This window comes from Schistocerca nitens, chromosome 6 (genome assembly GCF_023898315.1).
Source record: "Schistocerca nitens isolate TAMUIC-IGC-003100 chromosome 6, iqSchNite1.1, whole genome shotgun sequence".
In the NCBI taxonomy this organism is placed as follows: domain Eukaryota; kingdom Metazoa; phylum Arthropoda; class Insecta; order Orthoptera; family Acrididae; genus Schistocerca; species Schistocerca nitens.
Window position 1 is genome coordinate 465,630,387 of NC_064619.1, and position 27,190 is coordinate 465,657,576.

Below are 27,190 nucleotides of genomic sequence, written 5' to 3' on the forward strand. Positions count from 1 at the left end.
AAGAACTTCAGCAGACAGGGTGGAAGCTGTAAGGCAGTCTTTTCTGCGAAGTCCGAATAAATCGATGCGCAGAGCCTCACGTGAATTATAGATGCCAAAGAGCTCTCTCCATGACATTTCATACAAACGTTTGTTTCGTGCATACAAAGCGCAAATCGTTCAGGCCTTGTTGCCCAATGACAGTACACGTCGATATGACTTTGCGGTCGAGATGCTATCACGTATTGAGGACGATGATGGTTATCTCAGACGAATTGCCTTTTCCGACGAAGCGACCTTTTTTGTCAGTGGAGTAGTGAATCGCCATAATGTGCGCATTTGGGGTTCACAACCCCCTGGCGAGGTCATGGAGTGCACCAGAGGCAGTCCAAAGGTGAATGTTTGGTGCGTGCTACTGCACGATCGAATTATCGGGCCATTCTTCTTCGCTGAGGTTACCATCACATCTGCCGCTGAGGTTACCATCACATCTGCAGTGTATCTGGACATGTTGCAACTGTATGCTGTTCCTCAGCTGCTTCAGTATCACCCCGATGTCTTGTTTCAGCAAGACGGTGCACCGCCTCATTGGGGTTTGGACGTCCGTGCCTATCTCGATATGACCTTTCCTGGGCGATGGATTGGTCGTGATGGGCCAACGGTTTGGCCTCCATGCTCTCCTGACATAACCCCATTAGACTTCTTTTTATGGGGTTATGTCAAGGGCGAGGTCTACCGAACACGTGTACCAGATCATGAAACCCTGCGGCAACTGATAACCACAGTCGTTGAATCGATCCCTCCAGTGATGTTGACTAATGGCTCTGAGCACTATGGGACTCAACTGCTACGGTCATAAGTCCCCTAGAACTTAGAACTACTTAAACCTAACTAACCTAAGGACAGCACACAACACCCAGCCATCACGAGGCAGAGAAAATCCCTGACCCCGCCGGGAATCGAACCCGGGAACCCGGGCGTGGGAAGCGAGAACGCTACCGCACGACCACGAGATGCGGGCTGTTGACTAATGTGTGGACGGAAATTGAATATGGCCTAGATATGCTACGTGCTACCAAGGGTGCTCATGTGGAAGTTTACTGATGTGTGAAAAAACTTTGATAGTTTGTAAACAATTAGACACCAGTTTCATATTTGTATCTTACTTCTAGCCTGAGTTATCAATTTATGTAATCAGGGAAAGACTTTTCGGACACCCTGTACAACACGCCGTCCATCAGGCGTGCCGCTCTCGACGTGCGTCCCAGCGCTTAGAGTGTCACTTTGAATTGGAGGGGGACATGGTCCCAACAGACGCGAGCTACCTCCTGAAGCTGGGCTTCAAGGTGCGGGAGCTCGCGATCATCTCATCCAGAGTGCTGTCTTCGTGCTGCGCGTCGTTCAGAATCTTCGAGCGTATGACGGCACAGCACTCGATGCGCACGGCTGGCGTTAGGTCGAGTTCTGGTTCTCTCTCCCTGACTCCTGGGGGAAGCCGCAGCAGGAGCAAGACTTTATTGATCTATGTTTCTTTTTAAAAATGCAGCAAAACGTTTGGCCAAGTGTAGAGTCACGATTTAAACTCCGTATTAATAAATATCTGTGATCAATAAAATTGCTTTACACCCATCTATCTTTAACGCCACGACACACCGCCAACTGGAACTCAGCAGTGTTGTATCAATTCCGATGTCATTTGTTTGTTACTCGTTGCTGCATGCACTGTTACTGCAATAGCATAAATCGCTTTTCCTCATTTTCTATAATAATGCAATATTTCGCAACAATGCAAATTTTACGAATAAAAAATTTAAAAAGTTTATTTAAAAACGAAAAATTTTAGCACTGTTGCTATGGCTGAACGATATTTCGGATGTTTACACCGTCATTAGTAAAAAAATAAGCATCTGTTATAACAAATACCGAAAATTACCAGTTATTCAGAACGAAAATACCGCTAGCAGTTTTAACCGGTCTGTTTTACCCATCCATATCCTGTACACAGATTCCCTAGTAAACGAATGATGCAGGGACCCTTACCGTAATTCTTTCGCCAAGCCGGGATTGTAAAGCCATACGCTATACATCGGAGAGCAATGACGAAAATAAAAGACAGGTTCAGGAGTGGGATTAAAATTCAGGGTGGAAGTATGTCAATGATAAGGTTCACTGATGACATTTCTCTCCTCGGTGAAAGTGAAGAGAGACTATAAATTGAGAGTACAACAAAGAAAGATGAAATTAATAAGCAGAAATCAGATTAGAGAACTTAAGGGCCACTAAGTAGATGAGGCGAACGAATTCAGTTACCTTGGAAGCAAAATTAAGCACGAAAGACGGAGCAACGAAAATATACGAAGTAGACTGACACAGGCAAAGAGGGACCCTCGCTAAAAGAATTTACTTTTACCAAGCATCCGTCTTAATTTGAGGATCGATGACAGAAGGATTATGGAGAAAATAATGGCAAGAAAAAGGGACAGAACGATAGGACCCATGTTGAGACATTAGGGTATATAAGGAGCTATAGAGGGTAAAAAACCGTAGGAGAAGACAGAAGTTTGAATATTTCCAACAGATAACTGGAGAGGCTGGGTCCAAGTGCTACGGTGGCATGAAGAGACTGGCACAGAGGAAGTTATGAACGGAAAAGAAAGGAACGCGTACAATAAACAGGATCATTGTTTCACAATCGCCAGTCTCTGTAGGATAAAGCCACCTTGCATTATGGGAAAACAAATGGCAATTTTTCAGGCTAAGGGGGGCCAATCATGGCAGAAATTAAGTCGCTTGGAATTCCAGTTCTGTTTCCTACGAAAACTGACAAACTTCGGACAAGAAAGTGTGGATCAATGACAAGTAGTAGAGGGGCAGCTTATGGACAAAGACATCCTTCGGTACCTGTGTGCCACTGAATGGTAACTGTCGAAGTCTAAGAACCTCTACAACAACCATCGCACGCATGAGCCCCAGCGACGACTGCTTCAAAGAGCATGCCGCTTCGGTCTTATAAAGAGCTTTGTTTTTCTTTCAGTCCAGACAATGAAGAAAAATTTGGGCGGAAAATTAGCGTAGTCGCAAATTTTTGCACGGTGGTGGAAGGGAGCTTAAGGAATAATATATTAAATGGGGTGGAGTGTGAGCGTGGAGCGGTGCGTTGTTTATAGATAACTTTTTTAGGTTTTTCTTGGGAGTCTCAAAAACCGTGGCCTCTTGTGAAAACTTTTCCCAGTACAAAACTATACTAAATTAAATTTCCTACAAAAAAGGACGTACTAGTTTCGCGTTGCAGGGGATGGAAAAATCGCAGATTATTAAAAATCTGTTTTAACGTTATTGTTAAATGAAGTGGTTAAGAATAAATATTAAATTCGTGTACCACATTTAAGTGCAGTAGTACATTAAACTCGACGTGATTGAGGTCGGGTATGTCATACCCAAGGTGTGTTGAAGCCCTGATTATTGAATGTCGTTGTTGCCACACAAATCGTGCTGTCACAGTAGCTGGAGGTAAGGGAGAGAGGGGGGGGGGGGTCAACATGCAGTGTTGAGTTTATTGTTGCACCAGAGTCAGAGGGAAATACACGAGTGCTAAGGTGGCTAGACTACGTCACACCCGACCTCGTAGTCGGTGTTACATTTCTGAGCTGTCAGCAGATTTATGAGCTATATAATTATTTATAATTTTCTTTGATTTATTTTTAGATTTTACGTTTCTCAAGATGTCTTATGAAGAACTACTAGAAGTTGTTTTAGAAAACAGTTCAAATGCTAGTTCCTGTGATTCCGAGAGCGAAGAAGAGATTGACAAAGTTTCTCAAAGAAGTGAAGAAAGCGATTTGGAGCAAGAGGGTATTTTGTAGGATTCTGAAGAGCTAAAATTTGCGTTAGCGGCTCCTTGTCAGTCACCTGAGGTACGTGGGATTTTTTTTTGCAAGTCCAAAGATGGTACAAAATGGATGAAGTATTGTCCAAGGCAAAGTTTCGTTTTCGTTCAGAGAATATTATTACTAATTCTCCAAGCGTAAAACGTGCTGCAAAACATGCCAAAACAGACTGAATGATGGAGTCTTTTTATAACAAATAGTATGTTGAATACTATATTTACACATACAAATAATCAAATAAGGAATATCAGGGGAAAATATCCAGAAAATAAAGAGCAGTACCACATGAACAGTGCAACTTCGGAGGATTTGAAGGCATTTATGGGATTTTTGTATATAGCGGGCCTAAACCGCTCAGACAGACAAAACTTGAACGCTTTGTGGCGGACAGATGGTATCGGAGTTGCAATCTTTCGGACTACAATGTCACTGCAGAAGTTTTACGTTCTCCAAAACTGCTTGGTATTTGGTGATAAGAACACCGGGGACAAAAAGAAAACGACTGAAAATCTGGCTGCTGTAAGAGATATTTTTGATAATTTTGTTGAAAACAATCAACAACCCTAAATGCCGCCTGAAACCTTACTATTGATGAGATGCTGTTATCTTTCCAAGGGAGATGGCCTTCCCGTGTATACATGCCAAACAAACCAGCCGAATACGGTCTAAAAATATATACTCTTGTAGATGCGAAGGCATTCTATATCCTCAAACTGGAAGTACACCGCCAGTGAGGAGAGAAATGTTAGATGTAATGTGACTCACGTGGCACCGTTTAACTGAGACGATAGCTTGCCTATCTTTAACGAGCAACAGTGCTTGATAGGCTTCCGCCTTGAAACTACTAGTGATCAAATATAAACAGTGCAGGCGCGCATCGTTTTTCCCCGAAAAAAATTTTAACTGTTGTTTGCATTGCATTGCATTTTATTGTATCAGTATTATCAATGAAGTTTGCACTGGGTGTAGGAGACCTTCTCAAATGACAAAAAGTACTCCGTAAGAAATCAAGAATATTCTAGCATTTATTGCAGCACTAAGTTTTTGGTTAGAGGCATTAGCCACAGTTTTGTTAAAATGTTCCGCAAAGCCGAAAGAGCTGTAAGCTGGAAACTCTTACTCGAGGCAACAACCAACCTTGTTTCGCAAACTGTTTCCAATTAATTACTCAAGATTACTTCAGCTTCATCAGATAATTAATCAAGATAACAATCTCTGAAATGAACTTCGCACCTACCGCGATCACCCTACAGTTAAAGGTCAGGCTAACAGGTTGTGGTTGTTACCAAGGCGATCTGTACTGCTCAAAATTGACTGAACTTTATCTTGTCCACTTTTGGAATGACTGTCGGATACTGTCGCGATAAACCTCTTGCATGAGAGGATTTATATTGAATTTCTTGTTCTGCGTCTTCAGATGCATATCTCTCATCAGATAAAGTGAAAACGAGAGACCGAGATGACTTTCTGACTGCACTGATAACAGCATTGTGTTACGTAAGATAGCTCAATTGCCGTTGTCAGTAGCTTTCAGTTAAACCCAGTATCGGCATCAGAAGAAAACTATGAAGATCTGTTGTTAACTGCGAAATTAGTAATAACTATACTTAAGCACAGAACACTAGCAAGAACGTGTTATCAAAGACACCCCAGAAATCGCACACGGGAAATACTAGTTACAAAAGGAAATATATGACAATCTTTTCAAAATAGCTTGCGTTGTTTAAGTCCCGTTAATAATCCACTACACAGAAATAAAACGTATCTCTGTATCAGCATCAACAACAGCCACGATAAAAGTTTACTACAGACTTTTACAAGTATTACAGTTTTCACCTGCATGCAGCGACTGCCTGCAGTAGATACGCACCCGGAAAAAAGATAGTCACTTCAGGACACATCAAGCTGATATAATGTGAAACAGCGCCTCTAGTCCTGATAATGGCGTTAATACAGTGAGGAAGAAAGTTGATAAGTTTTTCAAGTACGCAACCAGAAGCGTATTCGTGCAATCCTGTAAACATGGCTGTCGTTATCTTGGCGGGAGTGTCCACACATACTCGTCAGATTATGTAAAAGAAAGGGGAACACTATGACACACACACACACACACACACACACACACACACACACACACACACACACACACACAACTGAACGACCTACGGTCTGAACTAGACCTTCCCACATAGGCGCCTCATTGTGCCTTTGGTGTAGTCACTGCCTTGCAACATTTGCATTTGAAAAATCAGGCCTCAACGGACCACACCACACACGTTCAGTCAGCTGTCAGTCCCCTTTCAGTGTTGCTGAGCCACTGAAGACTTACAGCTTTGTATGTCACCGTAAGCATCCATTTACGAGGTACATTGTCCATTAGATGCATTTCCCTTTGCTACGTTCCCTCGAAAATTGGTTGAGATGGCAGCTACTCCTGTCGGGGTTGGAAATCTGTTGTCACTGACACTGCGTCACACTTCCCTCCGGTCCCTCTTGGTTAGGGCCTTTTTACGACCACAGTTCTTGCATGGTGTTACATGGTTGCGGGTGGTACATCACTCCACGCAGACAGGATAGTCCGCGCTGATACACAGCAAAATGGCTCTGAGCACTATGGGACTTGACATCTGAGGTCATCAGTCATCTAGAACTTAGAACTACTCAAACCTAACTAACCTATGGACATCACACACATCCATGTCCGAGGTAGGATTCGAACCTGCGACTGTAGCAGTCGTGCGGTTACGGACTGAAGCGACTAGGACGCCCAAATTCTATGGCTTCTCCCCGACATTGTCTGCTCTCCACGCCGACACATTGATTTCACACAACCGACTGGTACATACGAGGTGTGTGAGAAAAGTAATGAACCTAACAACGTGACGAGCGATCTGGCAACGCTGTGTTATCCTACTTGTGTAGACCGGTTTGTTCATTCCTTCCAGATATCACAGTTTCAGCTCGGTACAACCATCACGCGATTTTTGAGAGCGCGATCAGTGAAATTGTGTGGTTTTTTTGTGTATCGGGTGACCTTCGAAAAGTTGGAACAGGCCTATGGGGAACATCGCTTATCAAGAGCACATGTTTTGCGCTGGCACAAGTCGTTTTTGGAAGGCCTGGAATACATTTGAGATGAACCTCGCTCAAATATTTCAACTTCAAAAACTGATGAAAACATCGAATGTGTGCATGCTCTTGTGAGATTAGACCGACATTTAACTATAAGGATGGCGGGCGACCTGTTACACTTACATACTTTCAACATACATCATATTCGGAGAGAAGTTTTCCACATGCGGAAGGTTTGTCACAAAATTGTGCCGAAAAACTTTACAAATGAGCAGGACAGTCGAAGAAACGGGTGCGTTGGTCGTCTTGAGAGGATTGGCAATGACCATGGACGGCCCACTCCGGTGGTCACATGTGATGAATCCTAGGAATTTTGTGAATGATCCTCAGAAAGTGGCAAAGTGAGAAGTGGCACACGGACATCTCCTCAACCGAAAAAAGGTTCTAATGAGCAGATCAAAACAATGTTGATTTGCTTTTTGACAGTAGGGGTAACGTGCATAACCAACTTGTTCATCCAGGACAAACTGTCAACCAAGTGTTTTACACAGATGCCCTTGAAAGACTCAGGAAAAGAGTGAATCAAGTGAGACCGGACATTGCAGACTAGTGGATGCTGTAACACGACAGCGCCCCACGTCGTACGTCAAAATGGTTCAAATGGCTCTGAGCACTATGGGACTCAACTGCTGAGGTCATTAGTCCCCTAGAACTTAGAACTAGTTAAACCTAACTAACCTAAGGACATCACAAACATCCATGCCCGAGGCAGGATTCGAACCTGCGACCGTAGCGGTCTCGCGGTTCCAGACTGCAGCGCCTTTAACCGCACGGCCACTTCGGCCGGCACGTCGTACGTCATTCCTGTTAGTACATATACCCCGAATTCACCCGATCTAAGTCCCTTTGACTTTTTTCTTTTTCCGAAGTTGAAAAATGTTTAAAAGGACGTCATTTTGCGACTGTAGAGAACATTCAAAGGAATGTGATCGACATGGAAGGGTCCCCAGTTTAAGCACTTCAGCACTGCTACCAAGAATGGCAACGACTCTGCCAGTGTATAGCTGCCGGATGAAACTACTTTGACAGGGACATTATTGTTGTTTGATGAAAAAATGAAAACTTTGATAGATAAAAAAAATCAGTCTCATTACTTTTCTCATATACCCTGTACACCATTTCAGAGCCGGGACTGCTGTCAGCAGTGGGAACTCACAAGACCTCCTGGCGCCAGTTCTTCACCAACCACGGCGTTCGAATGCAGCCAGTGTGCTCTTTTAAGAGATTTTGTACGGCAAGTTTACCAAAGGGCAAAAATTGCACGCAAGTGCACAAGCTTTTGCAGATGGTGTCTTTTTCCACAAATTACTTTCTGAATAAACTATTTCTTGCTTGCAGTCTCTCCATCTAAAGGATTTCAAAGGTCTTGGGGGGGGGGGGGGGGGGGAAGCGAGCAACGCCGTTACTTACCACGCGCACCTAGAGCCGCCTTTCAATGTTATTTATTATACAGGGTGTATCAGAAATAATTATCCGATTTGGTCCGTCTGTATTTCTGAAACTAATAAACATGTTTTCTTTCAGACCTGTTGACAGGTGTTCAATTATGCGCTCCCCCCCCCCCCCCCCCCCCCCCCGGAGATATACGGAAAATGTCAATACGGTATTCAAATTGTTCCCACACTGCAGCGAGCATGTCTTGAGTTACAGCTTCCGCAGCTGCTGTTTATGCGATGTCGCAGTTCATTCATTGTTGGTGGTAGCTGAGGCACATAAATAGAGGCTTTCATAAACCCCCACAATAAATCATCACATACAGTCAGCCCCGGTGACCCTCTGAGGCCAGTAATGTAAGGCTGAATTCATTTGGTTCAGTGCGACCGATCCATCATTCAATAATCCTTCGATTAAAAAATTCCCGCACTTCCAGATGCCAGTGTGGCATCCTATTGGTATGTGCAGTCGTTCGAATCAGCCTCCAACTGTGGGAAAAGAAAGTTCTCAAGCATATCGAGATATGTGCTTCCTGTGACAGTGTTCCCGGCAAAGAAAAAATGGACCCTACACCTTTTGCCGTGAAACTGCGCAAAACATATTAAAAGTCCCATGTTGTACAACTACATGCGGTTGTTCCATACCCCATATTCTCACATTATGACGGCTCACCTTCCATTTAAATAGAATGTTGCCTCGTCAAACACTAAGCGTGGAAGAAAACTGTCATCCTCCATCTTGCCAAGAACGAAATTACGTAAAACCACACGTTGTTGTCTGTCACCTTCACGAAATAGCTTGCAGCAGGCTGAATTTTGTATGGTTACATGTGTAAACGTCGACGCAACCCAGGCGGACATCGGTGGCTAGCTGTCGAGCTGCAAGGCGAACGGATTTCTGCGTACTCCTTGTGATACTATGGCGGATGCGTTCGACGTCTGTATCAGACACTCGGGAACGGCCCGGCGATTTGCCTTTCCACAAACAACCTGTTTCTCGGAATTGTTCCTGCCACACTCTAATGCTCTGTGCTCTAGGAGGATCCACAGCATACCTAGTACGTAAGTCACGCTGAACAGTTATTACTGAACCGCCCTGCGCGAAACGTATAACACAAAACGCTTTCTGTTGTCCCAACATTTATTTTCCTAGTAGTGAAGTGGGCGCACACTGCTGCTACCTAGAAGGAACCATGTAAAACTACAGAATTTGCTCTTTCCAACAGTACGTTGTTCACGCACATATCTGTTACCCAGTTTCGGTGATTCAATACGCCATCTTCAAGCCTTAATTGGCGTATAAATCGCCTAAACTCGTAGCTATAAAGAAGTAACATCAAAAGGACACCTGCAAGTGTTCCATTTTATTACGTAAATGAACGGCCTAAGTCTCTCAAACCTTCAATCAGATGGGCGTACAAAAACATTTTTGTGTCCATCGATGTGAAATACACAAGACAGGTGAGCACTTAATATACGCTACATGGTAGATAAACTAAGTGGATACTTACGTATTCGAAGCGGTCCTTGCAAAGCTGCGCGAGCAAGTGCAGGAAACCGAGGACGGAAAACCAGGCGCACCAGAGCACCACTTCATCCATATACTGCACGTTGATGACGCCAAAGACGAATATGAACTTGTAGAAGGACAAAATTCCAAAACTTGTCCTTGATGTGCTGCTGCTCGGAGACGCGGAGTTCGCCGAACACCAGCCTCTGGATTACCTTGCCCACTAGGATCAGCACGCAGTACGCCATGTTTATCAGCGTCTGCAACAAACGAGGTACACGACCTGTCAGCAACACTTCATTATGGTGCAAATGACATTTTCAGCAATGACTTTATCCTTAAGTCTTATTTTTAGGCGATGGGAAGAAATGACAAAGAAATAACGTGGACTTAAATTGTGGACGAAGTGCGTAGGAGCAGCAATCAGTTGCTATATACCGCATTGAAATACAGATTCTCGTAATAGCTCACTTTCAACCCACTTCTGGCACCTCATGACCAGGCAGAAGCTTTTTAATCTAGAAGGGAGTCTATCAAAAGACGCACTACAAATGTTCATTCAGTGTCAAAAATGGTTCAAATGGCTCTGAGCACTATGGGTCTTAACTTCTAAGGTCATCAGTCCCCTAGAACTTAGAACTACTTAAACCTAACTAACCTAAGGACATCACACACATCCATGCCCGAGGCAGGATTCGAACCTGCGACCGTAGCGGCCACGCCATTCAGTGTCGTCTTCGATATACTTTCAAGTTCTGAACATATGTTTCTCTTGTTGGTCACTGGATCATGTGTAAATCTCATAATACTACTTCTAGGCTCCTACTCTACATTTTCAGGTGCTGACTGACTGATGGGCATTGGCAGCTTCTTCTTGCCAGAAATCAGCAGAAATAACTACCTGAAGATATCGCACAGTTGCGTAGAGGAAATAATTGTTTACATTTAGACAATGCGATCAAACGCAAAAGGGGTTGAAATAGGGGATGAAGGTTTTTTTTTTTTTTTTTTTTTTTTTTTTTTATGTCACTCCTAAGGCAATTTTGAAGCTACCCCTACGAAAATTTGTATTTGTGTCAGGAATGAAGAAATATGTATCTCAGCATTTCCGGAAATTTAGCCCCTATGGGCTCAAACAGCGAGTGAAAGATTTTTTAAGCCTGTATGTATGAAAACTAGTATTAACTTTAGGTTGCAAATAAAAAAAATATGGGTCTTAGTGTTTTTCTAAAGTGGACCACCAAGACGGTGAAATATGGGATGAAATGTTTCAAGAAAATATTTCATTGTGAAGGCATCTGTAAAGCTAAATCTATGAAAATTTTAATTTGGCTTTGCGGTTGGAAAATTAAAAAATACGTGTTTCACTGCATTTTGAAATTCAACACCAAGATGGTGAAATAGGGGATGAAAATTTTTTTTACAAAATATCTCGTATATTAAAAGAGTCTGCAAAAAAAGGCAGAGTCCTCTAACTGGGGAGGTACCAAGAATGGTGCCCTACAGGGTTCAGTCTTGGGTGCCTTATAGTACTTAATATATATTAATGACTTGCCACTCTGTATTCGCGTAGAAGCGAAGTTACTTGTTTTTGCTGATGATGTAAGTATAGTAATCACACACAACAAACGAGAATCAGCTGAGGAAATTGTAAATAATTTCTTTCAGAACATTATTAAGTAGGTCTCTGCAAATAGACTCACTGAATTTTGAGAAAACACAGTATATACAATTCTATACAGCAAACGGCGTAACACCACTGATAAATATAGACTTTGATTAGAAGTCTGTTGCTAAGGCAGAATATTCAAAATTTCTGGGGTTTGCATTGGCACTGATGAGAAACCCAATTGGAAGAAACACATTAATGATCTGCTGAAATGGTTAGGTTCAGCTACTTATGGTATTAGGGTCATTGCAAATTTTGGTGATAATTATAAATCTGCCTATTTTCATTCGTTGCTTTCATATGGCATCATATTTTGGAGTAATTTATCAGTAAAGAAAAAAGTATTCACTGCACAAAATCGTACAATCAGAATAATAGCTGAAGCCAACCAAAGACCACCTTGCAGACATTTATTTACGGAACTCGGGATATTCACAGTAACTTCGCAATACAGATATTCACGTATGAAATATGTTGTTAGTACAAAAATAATAACGAAGTGCATAGCTACAACAGGAGAAGAAAGGATGACCTTCACTATTCTGTGTTAAATCTGACTTTGGCACAGAAAGGGGTGAATAATGCTGCCGCAAAAATCTTTGGTAATTTGCCAAATAGCATTAAAAGCGTGACAGATGGCCAACCAACATACAAAAACAAATTAAAAGAATTTCTGAATACAATTCCTTTCACTCAATATGTGAATTTTTATATATGAGGTAGTAATAACAACACAAAAAAAGAAGCCCTTATGTTAAACTGACACGTTCCATATCATTACGAAATGTCGTAATCATGATCTACGGAATAAGTATTCGCGAAATGTAACGATAACCTTGGACTCCAGCTACCATAACCGCTTTTTGGTCATAATTACTTTCTGAAGAGACTATTCTTCTATGGCCTAATTTGGCGTGGAAAGTTTAGAAGTTGTTGCAATTTGTGGACAACATTTTTAAGAACTTGATTAAAGAAAAAACAAAACAAAAAATAATCTGTGCAGACCATGTACACTACGCGAGCGAAGTAGCGGGCGCTAATTATTAATAATAACACCCTTTTATCACGCCTAAATGCCTCTCCTCTAGGCAACTGGACAACAAGCATCGGCACGTGAAAGCTATGATCAGCAAAGAAAATAGCCAGAAGACCAGGAAAATTTTGAAAAGGAAACGGAATGACGACAACAACGCCAAGGGTCATACTTTTGATTACGTGCAGAACTCCACTGCGAGCTGGATACAAGCACAGCTTAAAACTTGGATAGGAAAACATGCACCATGCGTAACATCCTCGCAGCGATTTGGACAGGCTGTATTGCCTAGTAAACCAAGCGGCAGAGAACGTTTGTAAGTTATGCAGTCACTGAAATATAAGGTTATGCACGGGCAGACCACGTAAGAGAAAGAAAGGAGACTGCTCTTTCGTGTGGGCACCCGGACGCTGCTCAAAGTGCAACAAAAGAGTATTCACCGGAAAAACAGCTACTGCTGGTGCAGTAACCTAGTGCAAGGGCAATACTTGGAGAGGATCGAAGACAAAGCAGACACGGAAAGGATCTGCCTGTGGATAACGAAAGTATCTAGGAAACAGGAAGACAGATTCTTGTGCTACGCGGGGTAGCTGCGCGGTCTAGGGATCTTCCGACAGTTGTGGCTTCCCCCGTCGGAGGCTCGATTCCTTCCTCGGGCATGGACGTGTGTTGCCCTTAGCGTAAGCTAGTTAAAGTTAGATTCAGTAGTGTGTAGGTCTACAGACCGATGACCTCAGCAGTTTGGGGCCATAGGAGCTTACCACCACAGATTCTTGTAGTACAAGAATATGCTATCACAAGGGTCCCATGAACACCGGTATACCGAACCATTAGAAATCTGGAAGTACAGGCTTTGGAAGGAAGCAGATGGAACAACCGATTACGTCTTGTTGCAAAGATAGTGCACAGAGGAACTACAAAAAGGGCAGACCTACTTGATGCGAATGAGATTCTGGAATTTGCGCCAAAATTACTAACTGCCAGCAGCAAAGAACCGGTGGGATGGTAAGTCAGAAAAGGTGGTGGAAAGTGAACAATCAAACAACTACGTCACACGCGGCAACATAATACGCCTGACATCGTCAACATTAAAAAGCCAACGCACTCATTATCCGCCAAAATGGTCCATTGCCCTCGGCATGTGTCCGACTGATGATAAAATACGGAATTCTGCAGAATGATATCGTTTGTTTATATTTACGTATCGTATGAGGGCAACCTCCAGCATTATCAGTTTGGGTCTCTGAGAAATGTACGTTAACACGCGAGGCAGTACTGACGAGTTATATTAGAAGATAAGTTAAAGAAAGACACACCTATCATTACAGCATTCTTGGATTTAGAGGAAGCTTTTGACAATGTTGACTGAAATTATGAAGGTAGCCAGGATAAAACACAACGAGCGAAAGGTAATCCACAACTTCTACAGAAGTGCAGTTGTAAGACTCGAACTTGAAACCTCCCCCGATGTTACTTAATCTGCAGATTGAGCAAGCTGTGGAGGAAAGCAAGGAGAAGTTTGATAAACGATTTGAAGGTCAGGGAGAAGATATAAAAACGTACAAAACTTGAAAGAGCAGTTGAATGGAATGGGAAGCATCTTAAAAATAAATTAAAAGGCTGAACATCAATGTAAGTAAAATGAGAATAATGGAATGTAGTCAAATTAAATCAGGCTGTGCTGACAGTATTATATTAGGAAATGAGCCACTAAAAGGAGTAGCCGAGTTTTGCTATTTGGGCAGTGAAAGAACTGGTACTGGTCGAAGTATAGAAGACATAATAAAATGAAAACCGACAATTTCAAAAAATTCATTTGCATGAAATATAGACTTGATGTTATTCTTACGCTTTTTCTGAGGATACTGTACAGAATTTAAACGAGGACAAAGACTTCAGGCAAGAAGAGAACAGAGGATTTTGAAATGTGGTGTTACTGAAGAATGCTAAGATCGAAGAACTAATGAGGAGGTATGAACTGGAACTGGGTAAAAAAATTACGGCGCAATCTGACAAACAGAAGCGATCAGTCGATAGGACACAACCCAAGGCATCAAGGAATTGTTAATTTGATGCAAGAGGGAAGTGCCGGGGTTAAAAATTGTAGAGGATAACTAAGACTCAAATCATCATGCAAGTTCAAATGGTTGTAGGTGATTGTTATGTACAGATGGAGACGGTCGTGCAGAACACACTAGCGTGGATAGCTGCATCAAACAATTCAGAATGAAGAAGAAAACAAAAAATAACAACAACGAGGAAGAGGTTTTGCAAGGCTCTGTGATAATCAAGTTTGAAACGGCACTATGATTCACAGATATGGTGGATAAACAGCCTCTGCAACGCATGTGGTTAGGTCACTGCTTCCGCATCCAGAATGGCTACGAACTGTTCAAACTAGTACAGTGCCACAGAGAAGACACCTCGGTTTGGCACGAAGATGGCAATTTTATGGACATCGTGTTGTGTGTTTCGATAAAATGGGGAAAATGGAACACCGCGCTGCCGCAAAATTCTCTGTTTTCGACGATTTATCACAAATTATATTTCGTCCGGTGAAGGTTTACAATGAGTCTGTTCATATATTTTGTCCGAAGACCTGGTCGCTACTCTTTCATCGGCATTAAATGTGTATGGTACAGCCGTCGCTAGCAGTAGAAAAGTGTGGTAAAATTTAGAATATTCATTAAGTACAAGAAAGCTTTACGCAATGTACGTCCCGTATTCGTTGAACACCGTACTGAACTTACGTAAATGCGGAAAATGATTTCTCAACCACTTTTGGGTGATTATAGTTATTATTCCTAGCGTCTTATTCGTTAATGTGGATGACACCCATGGATCCACGACTTTTGACTTTATGACCTGTGTCTCCTAGGAAGCAAAATAGTTCTTGCTATCGATTACTTCGACAGTGTAAAAGAAACTGACTAATGCTATGGAAGTCTTGACCAACTGGCTATATCGTGAGAAGATGGAGGAGTGGAGAGACGGAATCCGTCACGAGAACGCAAGGAACCAGACCGAGTATTAATAACTCTAGTGACCGAGAGTGCACAAGCATTCGAGGAATCGTGCGAAACACACAGGTGATAGTAAAAATTCCTGCAAACAGCGCACGCGCGTGTAGCTGATCAACAGATGAAAAAGACACAGCATTTTTTTCCAGTTGCAGTAGCCCAATAAAAGAAAGACTTATAAAACTGTAGAAAACAAAATTATGCGCACACTTACTATCACTAGATCAGGAAGTATAAAGTTTTGGCTGCTCTTCCGAGCTTTCCTAGCTCTAATACCTGCACGGTTGCTTCTGCTGTTGGTACGGCAATTCAAGCTGCTAGTGAGCGCACAATTCAAACCAAATGGCGGATAAAATTTCTCGGGTCCTAAAAGCGAAACTGACACGGGTGGAAGTATATGATAATGGTATTAAAAACTTTCTACTGATCATGGTCTGCAAACGATGCATTTGTGAGACAATTGTGGATAGGTGGTTACGAACCGCTACCGATTTCCGTACAAAACATTGTCCTAGTTAGTATAAAGGTGAAATGTTAAGTTTGCAGTTACGTCCCCCTCTAACTGCTCTCAAATATGACGCAAACTCGCATGCTGTTCATGAGTAACCGCATCAGCAACGTTTCTTCACTGAACGGGCAGTATGGGTGCCCCACACAATAAAAAATTTAAAAAAACACATCTGTTCTCAGTTCTGCATATTTTTCTGCCTGGAGTCATTTGGAAAGGGAAGTACACGGCATTCCTGTTGACAAGGTTGAAGAATTGGAACAGTCTTGTCAAATTTTACGAAATGATCTGGGGGTTGTGACGTTTCTCTTGTTTTGGACAGCATTTTATTTTCTGAAGTTTATATTTTATTGGGGGCGCTGCAACTAGCACAAGTGAGTCGGTCTCTTTAAGCAGCACCGTACAATGCAACAGCACCGATTGAGAAGCTATTCCTCACGCATGCTTTGGAAGGTATTACACTATCAAATTTTTTCTGGCAAAGTTGCTTTGTCACATACAACCCTTTGTCAAATGTTGCCTTTCGTCAAATTTGTTTGATCAAATATAACACCTCGCCTTTGATCTGATCAAATTTTATATTCTGTTTACCGCAAGCGGCAGACGTGTGTAAGTAAACACACCGCAAGAAACCAAAGCACCCGCGCCTGCATGTATAGCGGAGAAGCACACTCAAAATGTAAAGGAAGTCTTATTTCGGAGCTTATTGTGGCGATACAAATATGGAAATACGTTTTATAATCCATGATGAAATAAAATGTTTTTCCTTTTTTTTTAGGCAGGGAGAGGAAAATACACTTTCTTTCTTCAGAGAGAATTAGAATAGTCTGCACTGATAGACTTGTAAAAGATGGGAAAACCACGAAAGAAGTAAGGGAAGTTCATTGTCAGCACTGATGTTTGTTTGTTCGCTGGAAAGGGAACAATGTACTGTAGTTCGTCAAGGACAAAAAATTAGCACAATACGATCTATTAATGATTCGGCAGCAGTAGGTAGCTGAAGCTGAATAGGACGTCACACACCTAAGGAGCTAAGGACATCACACACATCCATGCCCGAGGCAGGGTTCGAACCTGCGACCGTAGCAAACAACCTCAAAAAATAATTTATACAAGTTATTTAAAGTTACTGAACAATCTTTTGTCTTGTGGTAGGCGGCCAGTTTACTTGCTTCGTATTGTTACTGCTGCTATCTGAAACTGTAAGCCAGAATTATAGCCGTGTCTACGAATTTTTACTGCTGCTCACTGGTTAGAGCAGGCTGGTGATTCTGTTACACTGGTTTGCAAATGTGGAGCGTGTTCTTCCGCTTGTTAGAGCTTACATGTTCAGGGTACCAGTAACAGTTATGCACGTCCGTCACATATGTTGAATGATAGTCACTACAAGTAAAACTGACATCTGCTGCGTTTCTGAATTTATTTGAAGTTGTGCAAAGCGTTTGCAATCTTATCACAAATCATCTCAAAAGTGACGTAGTGGGTACCCCCCTACGTTTGTCGTAACATTTTTGCGGTATAATATGCATGAAAATACACATCGGCAAGTTTTACCATTATCTAACGTAAGTCTATGTATTCTTAATATACCTTGCAGTTTTAAGTTCGATGACGGAAAGTATGTTAAATAAGATAAAGTGTGTTTTTAAATATGGTGCAAACGTAAACAGGCTATGCTACAGGTCAATCTGTTACCATAGTCTTTTACTCGACATTCACGTTCGTTTGCTTCGCCAACTCACAACCAAATTATCACCTACCAACCTAATCTAGACGCCGGCTATGCTAGAGATCAATGTGTCACCATAACCAAGATTTTTTCCTTTTTTTGTAGGTGTGGGAGGGGAGAATCTAATATCGCACTCTCGCAACTTCTCTGAGTGTGTGTGTGTGTGTGTGTGTGTGTGTGTGTGTGTGTGTGTGTGGTGTGTGTCGGGGACGTGGGGAGGGGGGGGGGGTCGTGTGTTCCTGTTATACACTCCCGGAAATGGAAAAAAGAACACATTGACACCGGTGTGTCAGACCCACCATACTTGCTCCGGACACTGCGAGAGGGCTGTACAATCAATGATCACACGCACGGCACAGCGGACACACCAGGAACCGCGGTGTTGGCCGTCGAATGGCGCTAGCTGCGCAGCATTTGTGCACCGCCGCCGTCAGTGTCAGCCAGTTTGCCGTGGCATACGGAGCTCCATCGCAGTCTTTAACACTGGTAGCATGCCGCGACAGCGTGGACGTGAACCGTATGTGCAGTTGACGGACTTTGAGCGAGGGCGTATAGTGGGCATGCGGGAGGCCGGGTGGACGTACCGCCGAATTGCTCAACACGTGGGGCGTGAGGTCTCCACAGTACATCGATGTTGTCGCCAGTGGTCGGCGGAAGGTGCACGTGCCCGTCGACCTGGGACCGGACCGCAGCGACGCACGGATGCACGCCAAGACCGTAGGATCCTACGCAGTGCCGTAGGGGACCGCACCGCCACTTCCCAGCAAATTAGGGACACTGTTGCTCCTGGGGTATCGGCGAGGACCATTCGCAACCGTCTCCATGAAGCTGGGCTACGGTCCCGCACACCGTTAGGCCGTCTTCCGCTCACGCCCCAACATCGTGCAGCCCGCCTCCAGTGGTGTCGCGACAGGCGTGAATGGAGGGACGAATGGAGACGTGTCGTCTTCAGCGATGAGAGTCGCTTCTGCCTTGGTGCCAATGATGGTCGTATGCGTGTTTGGTGCCGTGCAGGTGAGCGCCACAATCAGGACTGCATACGACCGAGGCACACGGGGCCAACACCCGGCATCATGGTGTGGGGAGCGATCTCCTACACTGGCCGTACACCACTGGTGATCGTCGAGGGGACACTGAATAGTGCACGGTACAGCCAAACCGTCATCGAACCCATCGTTCTACCATTCCTAGACCGGCAAGGGAACTTGCTGTTCCAACAGGACAATGCACGTCCGCATGTATCCCGTGCCACCCAACGTGCTCTAGAAGGTTTAAGTCAACTACCCTGTCCAGCAAGATCTCCGGATCTGTCCCCCATTGAGCATGTTTGGGACTGGATGAAGCGTCGTCTCACGCGATCTGCACGTCCAGCACGAACGCTGGTCCAACTGAGGCGCCAGCTGGAAATGGCATGGCAAGCCGTTCCACAGGACTACATACAGCATCTCTACGATCGTCTCCATGGGAGAATAGCAGCCTGCATTGCTGCGAAAGGTGGATATACACTGTACTAGTGCCGACATTGTGCATGCTCTGTTGCCTGTGTCTATGTGCCTGTGGTTCTGTCAGTGTGATCATGTGATGTATCTGACCCCAGGAATGTGTCAATAAAGTTTCCCCTTCCTGGGACAATGAAGTCACGGTGTTCTTATTTCAATTTCCAGGAGTGTATGAGGCATCCTTTCTGCTGTGCGATTGTTACTCTTGCATTGTGTTGCAGTTTTCTTGTGTGGTTTTTGTCTCTGTATTGTTTATTTTATTTGGCTTAGTTGTAGACTCCATGCCAAACCGAGAACGCTTCACTATGGCCCTGTACTAGTTTGAAATCAAATGAGATTCAAGCAAACGCGGAAGAATACACAGCGTAATGTACATACCAGGTTTATTTTTACGATGACCGGAATATAGTAACCCTGCCTTCGCGCGTATCCGGTGCTGCTCACGCCGTGCTATTTCCCGCTATTTTCCTCTAAGTAGCTGTATTCCTTCACTGGGACTCTGTTGAGTCTGTGTAGGAGGTACTCGAGTCTGTCTGTCGTGTGTGTGTGTGTGTGTGTGTGTGTGTGTGTGTGTGTGTGTGTGTGTGTGTGTGTGTGTGTGTGCGCTGGACGTTGTGGCTTCTAGTATAGTGAGAAGTAGTATTGGTGGTTTTTAGTTTCTAGTGTGATGTTTGTCGCCCAAAAAACTAATGAAACGCCACGTGTTAAACGTAACAAGTGTGAAAACGCCGCTGCAAGCAGCGCGCAGAACCTCGTGCACAGATGGCCCCGCCGTTGCAGCTGCCGCTGGCGTACGAGTCGGCACGTGTGTAAATGTAAGTGTACTCCGAACTTAGTTCAACCTGTTCCCGTGAGTGGCGCCGTTACAGCATGTCTTCAAGATGGCTGCTACACTTTACGTTCGTCAGAAGCAACGTGCTGCCACAGAATTCCTGTGCTGTGAAAACGAGACAGTGGGAAACATCCACAAGAGGTTGGAAAAGGTGTATGGAGATGCTGCTGTCGATCGCAGTAGTTAGTCGGTGGGCAAGCAGATTACGTGATTAAAGCGGGCACGGCAATATTGGGGATTGTCCTCGCAGCGGCAGGCCTCGTACTGCACACACTCCAGACAATATGCAGAGAGTTAACTAATTGGTGACTGCTGACAGACGCATCACAGTGAACGAATTGTCACGCTACGTTGGGATAGGGGAAGGAAGTGTTCGCAGAATAATGAAAGTGTTGGCCTTAAAAAAGGTTTGTGCCAGGTGGGTTCCCAGGATGTTGACAGTGGCTCACAAAGAAACAAGAAAAACGGTATGCAGCGAACTTTTGAACAGTACGAGAATGGCGGAGATAAATTTCTTTGATGAATTGGGACAGATGATGAAACATGGCTCCATCATTTTTCACCAGAGACGAAGAGGCAATCAGTGGAGTGGCATCATGCAAATTCACCCAAGAAAAAAAAAAATTCAAACCCACACCTTCTGCTGGAAAAGTTACGGCTACGGTGTTTTTCGATTTCGAAGGACTCTTGCTTGTGGACATCATACCAAGTGGAACCACCATAAATTGTGACGCGTATGTGACGACACTGAAGAAAACTTCAAGCTCGACTGAGTCGTGTTCGACCACATCGGCAAAAGCAGGATGTTTTGCTGTTGTACGACAATGCACGGCCACATGCCAGTCAAAAAACCATGGAAGCGATCACAAAACTCGGATGGTCAACACTGAAACACCCGCCTTACAGCCCTGATTTGGCTCCATGTGACTATCATCTCTTTGGGAAACTGAAAGATTCTCTTCGTGGAACAAGGTTTGAAGATGACGACTCCCTTGTGCACGCTGCCAAACAGTGGCTCCAACAGGTTGGTTCAGAATTTTACCGTGTGGGTATACAGGCGCTGGTCCCAAGATGGCGTAAGGCAGTTGAGAGGGGTGGAAAGTATGTGGGGAAATGAAAATATTGTTCCTGGAGGATGTATCTACACACTGTAAAACTTTCAAACATGTTGAATAAAAGATGGGTTTAGAAAAAATAGTGTGCATTTCTTTTGCAGTGACCCAAGTATTTGCACTACGGAACGCTGACCAATGTCGCCATGCTGCTTAGCAGCGCTGACGGTAATGGCGCGTGTGTAATGGAGCCTGCATACGTTTGATATTTATTAACAATACTAGTTTGTCACACCTTCGATATATTAAAGCAACCTCACGCAATCAGTAACACTGACAAAAATTATCAAGTTGACAGGGCGAACACTCGAACGAAAACGTGTGCTGCAATTACGTTACCTATAGCTTGCAAGCAACTGGAAACAACAACAAAAGAGGAAACGGGTCCCAGTTTGGTTGAGAAAAGGAGCGACTGGTCACATGTTAATTTACAAATTATTATAAAACAGAGAAGCAAAATATGTTAATGAGAGAGGCAATCGCTTTCAACAAGAGAAGTTACTTCGAGATTACATGGCGACAGACAGGTCATTCCAATGCTGGAAGGTTAGTTTTGTAATATCAGTAGACACATCAAATAAAATTCTATGGAAACACGTGATGAAATTATATCTGCCTGACTAGGCCCTGTTTAGGAAACAATGTAATTTTTTTTTTCGCCTTGTGATAATTTGGGGAAATTGACATGCACTTCACAGACCTATTACAAGACATTGCAGACAGACGACGTATTTTCGAAATAGGAGCATTTTTCAAAACTGCTATGTTACACAACAATCTATCCTATATTTTCAAATAAATGAAGAACGCAATGTCTTAGAGAATGCTACGTTAACCATCCTAAACTGGCATATACAGTGATCACCCTACCGTAGGCTTATTAAAATTCTTTTGTATTAAAAGGCCGCGCGGAGTGGTCACGCGGTTTGAGGCGCCCTGTCACGAACCGCGCGGCCCCTCCCGCCGGATGTTCGAGTCCTCCCTCGGGCATGGATGTGCGTGTTGTTCTTAGCCTAAGTTAGTTTACGTAGTGTGTAAGTCTAGCGACTGGTGACCTCAGCAGTTTGGTCCCTTAAGAATTCACACGCATTTGAACATTTTTGTATTAAACGACTCCTTAAGAATTGAATCAGAAGCATGATACACACGATGATGAACTGAAAAAAGTGCACACAAACGCCGCTCGACTGTTTCCTGAAGCTCTGTCAACATCTGACAGGAGAATATCGTCAAACTGTGTTGCACCCCACAAGTTCAGTATGTATTGGCAATACTGAGAATATTTTGAGGTACATCAATGCTGCTCATCATCGACGCGCAAGTCGCCGAAGTGGCGTCAAATCGAAAGACTTGCACCAGGCGAGCAGTCTACCCGACGAGAGGCCCTCGTCACACGCCATTATTATTATTATCTGCTCATCAATATGAAAATACGTCAAAACGTATCCTCAGACGATCAATATATTGACAGTTTGAGAATATTACTGAACATGTGAGGATCCTTAAGAGGCCTAATACCGGCCTTAGGTAATGGAGGGACTATGTGGCGCTGCAGTGATTCACTGGAGCGAGGAGAGGTATACACGAGCCATTCAAAACCATCTTGCTTGGCAGTCTATACGTATGGGGACCTCATACATGCGGGCTCTATTTCTCTGCCTCGTGATGACTGGGTGTTGTGTGATGTCCTTAGGTTAGTTAGGTTTAAGTAGTTCTAAGTTCTAGGGGACTAATGACCATAGATGTTAAGTCCCATAGTGCTCAGAGCCATTTGAACCATTTTTTGCGGGCTCTAAACACAATTTTGTTCGTTAAATATTAGCTATCAAAGTCCTCTTTTAGCATAGCAAATACTATGACAAGCTTACGTGTTATCTGAGCTTTAATCGACAACACTAATATGCAGTGCGCCAGTTAAATCAGTAAACATATTAATATTGTTAAGCTACCGACTATGTACGAATAGCTACAAAATTGTACGAAGTATACAAGAGATATTGGCTGCGCCACTCTCGCCAGTCGGTGACAGGAAGGAATCCTACTCTGTCCTGCGACGGTCTCCTTTTCTATGCTCTCGAATTTAATCAACTTTTTGAGATGAATGGTTTCATACTATTTAATTTTAGATGTTTTACTGTGTTCGCTAATAAATGCACCGTAATGGCATCACGGGACTTATTTTAAGTAGATTAGCTACACGCACTACCATCATCATAGGTCGTCTGCTTGCATCTTCTAACGAACCCAGTGTGCTACAAGAGCTTTGAGAGACGACGCCAACGAAAGACTCACGGAAAACAGTTAGGAGGAAACCCTACGCCTCGATTCGTTGAGGCAATCCAGGAAAGGTTTAACTTGCACAATCTCGAGTGGAAAGGTATGACTAGTTGTACTGAACGTCAGCTGTGCCGGTTTCTACGAACTTGTGACTAAACTAAGGAACTTTTACGGGGGTTTTGTACCACGAGGGGATTTGGCAGTATGCCTAAAAGTATCCGCAGCTCACAACAGACGTGAGCCATCTGAGAGAGCTTGTAATGCTACTGCTCACATCCCATCAGAAGATGCTAGTGTTTAATCTGCACGTCCATTCAATGAATGATAGGTTGAGCTAGCAGAGATAGTCCATTCAATGAGTAACAGGTTGCGCCACCTGACATAGTCTATACAATTAGCGACAGGTTACGCCACCTGACCGATAGTCCATTCAATGAGTGACAGGTTGCGTAACATGACAGATAGCTCAATATGTTACTGCGTGGAAAATTTCCTTTAACATGAACGATTCTACAACAAGTAGTTGGTTGATGGTTGGTGTTTAACGTCCCGTCGACAACGAGGTCATTAGAGACGGAGCGCAAGCTCGGGTTAGGGAAGGATTGGGAAGGAAATCGGCCGTGCCCTTTCAAAGGAACCATCGCGGCATTTGCCTGAAACGATTTAGGGAAATCACGGAAAACCTAAATCAGGATGGCCGGAGACGGGATTGAACCGTCGTCCTCCCGAATGCGAGTCCAGTGTGCTAACCACTACGCCACCTCGCGCGGTCTACAACAAGTAGTATTGTGTTTATTGTTTAGGTAGACCACAGGTGATACTTGAGTCCCATTAGCTGAAGAGTTAATCGGAAAGTTTATGTTTCAAACAGATTTGTAATAACTACGATAACATTTGATACTGAAGTCTATGACAGCATGTAAACAAAATTTCTCAATTGTTTTGTTTACTGTAACGTTCTTGCTTCTATTTGTCGTTTACTGCCGCGTCAGTTTTGGTTATTATAGCACAACCCACAGAAATGCTTTTTGCTATTGTCGTAGTCAGTTCCTGCAGATTTTAACATGCAACTAATATACAACATTAAGGAAATTATTACATAATGAACATCTACTCTGCGATTTTCCATGTCCTCCTTCTTAATAGAAAATGTAGGCACAAATCGTCGCATCGAGATCTAAACACTGTCCCTCAAGAATACGAGTTCACTTTATGCCTAGCCCGCAAGACGTGCATCATGCATCAGACAAGCAAAGTAAACAGGATTTCCTCTGCACGCTAGGGAACACCAATAACGGAACGTGGAGCAGCCGCAGCGGATAGCGTGCTTCCTTCACAATCTGGCTGAAGTACGTACGTATTAATACACACTTCTCCACCAAACAGATAGTTTACCATTCTGAACGTGGATAGAGATCTAGAGTAAGGAACCCGTGCAGCAGTTAAGTTCACAACAGCAAAGTGACATCCTTAACGTCGTTAAGTCTCCGAAGATTTCTTAATAGATGAAAATTTTCTTGTCTCGGCTGGTTTTTTCTATGGATGGATTAAAGCAACAACAACATCCACCTAATTAAAAAAGCTACTGAGGCTCCACAAAACGAACATTTGTATGGAACAATCACGATAAATGGAACTAGGTTGGGCGGTCAATTACTTTATACACACACACACACACACACACACACACACACACACACAGTTGGGCAAAAGCAAAATGTTGTTGTCGTCTTCAGTCCTGAGACTGGTTTGATGCAGCTCTCCATGCTACTCTATCCTGTGCAAGCTTCATCATCTCCCAGTTCTTACTGCAGCCTACATCCTTCTGAATCTGCTTAGTGTATTCATCTCTTGGTCTCCCTCTACGATTTTTACCCTCCACGCTTCCCTCCAATGCTAAATTGGTGATCCCTTGATGCCTCAGAACATGTCCTACCAACCGATCCCTTCTTCTTGTCAAGTTGTGCCACAAACTCCTCTTCTCCCCAATTCTATTCAATACCTCCTCATTAGTTATATGATCTACCCATCTAATCTTCAGCATTCTTCTGTAGCACCACATTTCGAACGCTTCTATTCTCTTCTTGTCCAAACTAGTTATCGTCCATGTTTCACTTCCATAAATGGCTACACTCTATACAAATACTTTCAGGAACGACTTCCTGACACTTAAATCTATACTCGATGTTAATAAATTTCTCTTCTTCAGAAACGCTTTCCTTGCCATTGCCAGTCTACATTTTATACCTCTCTACTTGGACCATCATCAGTTATTTTGCTCCCCAAATAGCAAAACTCCTTTAATTCTTTAAGTGTCTCATTCCACAATCTAATTCCCGCAGCATCGCCCGATTTAAATCGACTACATTCCATTATCCGCGTTTTGCTTTTGCTGATGTTCATCTTATACCCTCCTTTCAAGACACTGTCCATTCCGTTCAACTGCTCTTCCAAGTCCCTTGCTGTCTCTGACAGAATTACAATGTCATCGGCGAACCTCAAAGTTTTTATTTCTTCTCCATGGATTTTAATACCCACTCCGAATTTTTCTTTTGTTTCCTTTACTGCTTGCTCAACATACAGATTGAATAACATGGGGGAGAGGCTACAACCTTGTCTCACTCCCTTCCCAACCACTGCTTCCCTTCCATGCCCCTCGACTCAAAACTGCCATCTGGTTTCTGTACAAAATGTAAATAGCCTTTCGCTCTCTGTATTTTACCCCTGCCACCTTCAGAATTTGAAAGAGTATTCCAGTCAATATTGTCAAAATCTTTCTCTAAGTCTACAAATGCTTTCTTCTAAGGTAAGTCGTAAGGTCAGTATTGCCTCACGTGTTCCAGCATTTCTACGGAATCCAAACTGATCTTCGCCGAGGTCGGCTTCTACCAGTTTTTCCATTCAGCATAATGTTAGTTGCTTTTAAAAGAACTTCCAGACCAAGCAGGACTCCGCCATGTAAAGCGGTAGGGAAATTACATAAGCGGAGCAGAGGCGAATGGGGAATTATTCTCGAGACTCGGGTAGCAAATGGGGGAATCCGCTGACATAAGCGACTTTGAGAAAGGGCACACTGTTAGGGCCAGGTGCGTGGGAACATGCATCTCGAAAAGGGCCAAGATGGTACGCTGTTCGTATGCTGCTGTCGTGAACGTTTATTGGAAGCAGTCGAAGGACTGAAAGAGACACAGGCGTTTGACGGCCACGCCTCATCAGAGAACGTGCCTCATCCGTAACGCAGGGCAGGCGGCGATCTTCGGCAAGTCTGGAGATAGAGCACAATGCTGGTACAGACAGAAGTGTTTCAGAGCACAATGTCGAACACAGGGGTCCGCAGCAGACGACTCCAACTTGTTCTCGTGTTGACCCAACGGCATCGTCAGCTACGAATGCAGTGGGCACGAGATCATCTAAACGGGACCGTGGATCCATGGAAACTTGTTGCCCGGTCGAACTGAATCAATGGATCACTTTGCTGTTAACAACGTGTATGGTCGCGTCCGAAAAAGCCGTCATTCAGTCAAACGGATTCTACAAACACGTGTCGCACCAAGAGGTTGTAGGGGACAG

At 43.6% G+C, this 27,190-nt stretch overlaps 1 protein-coding gene across 1 annotated transcript in view; it reads right to left on the reverse strand.

Annotated features, from left to right (window-relative positions):
- The window catches only part of LOC126263409 (E3 ubiquitin-protein ligase AMFR-like), an 82,231-nt gene extending 60,740 nt beyond the window's left edge, over positions 1 to 21,491 (reverse strand). The window contains 3 exon segments of the mRNA XM_049960503.1: positions 9,943 to 10,077; positions 10,079 to 10,201; positions 21,480 to 21,491. Of these exon segments, the coding sequence (XP_049816460.1) occupies positions 9,943 to 10,077; positions 10,079 to 10,201; positions 21,480 to 21,491 (270 nt within the window).
- Positions 21,492 to 27,190: the final 5,699 nt, after the last annotated feature.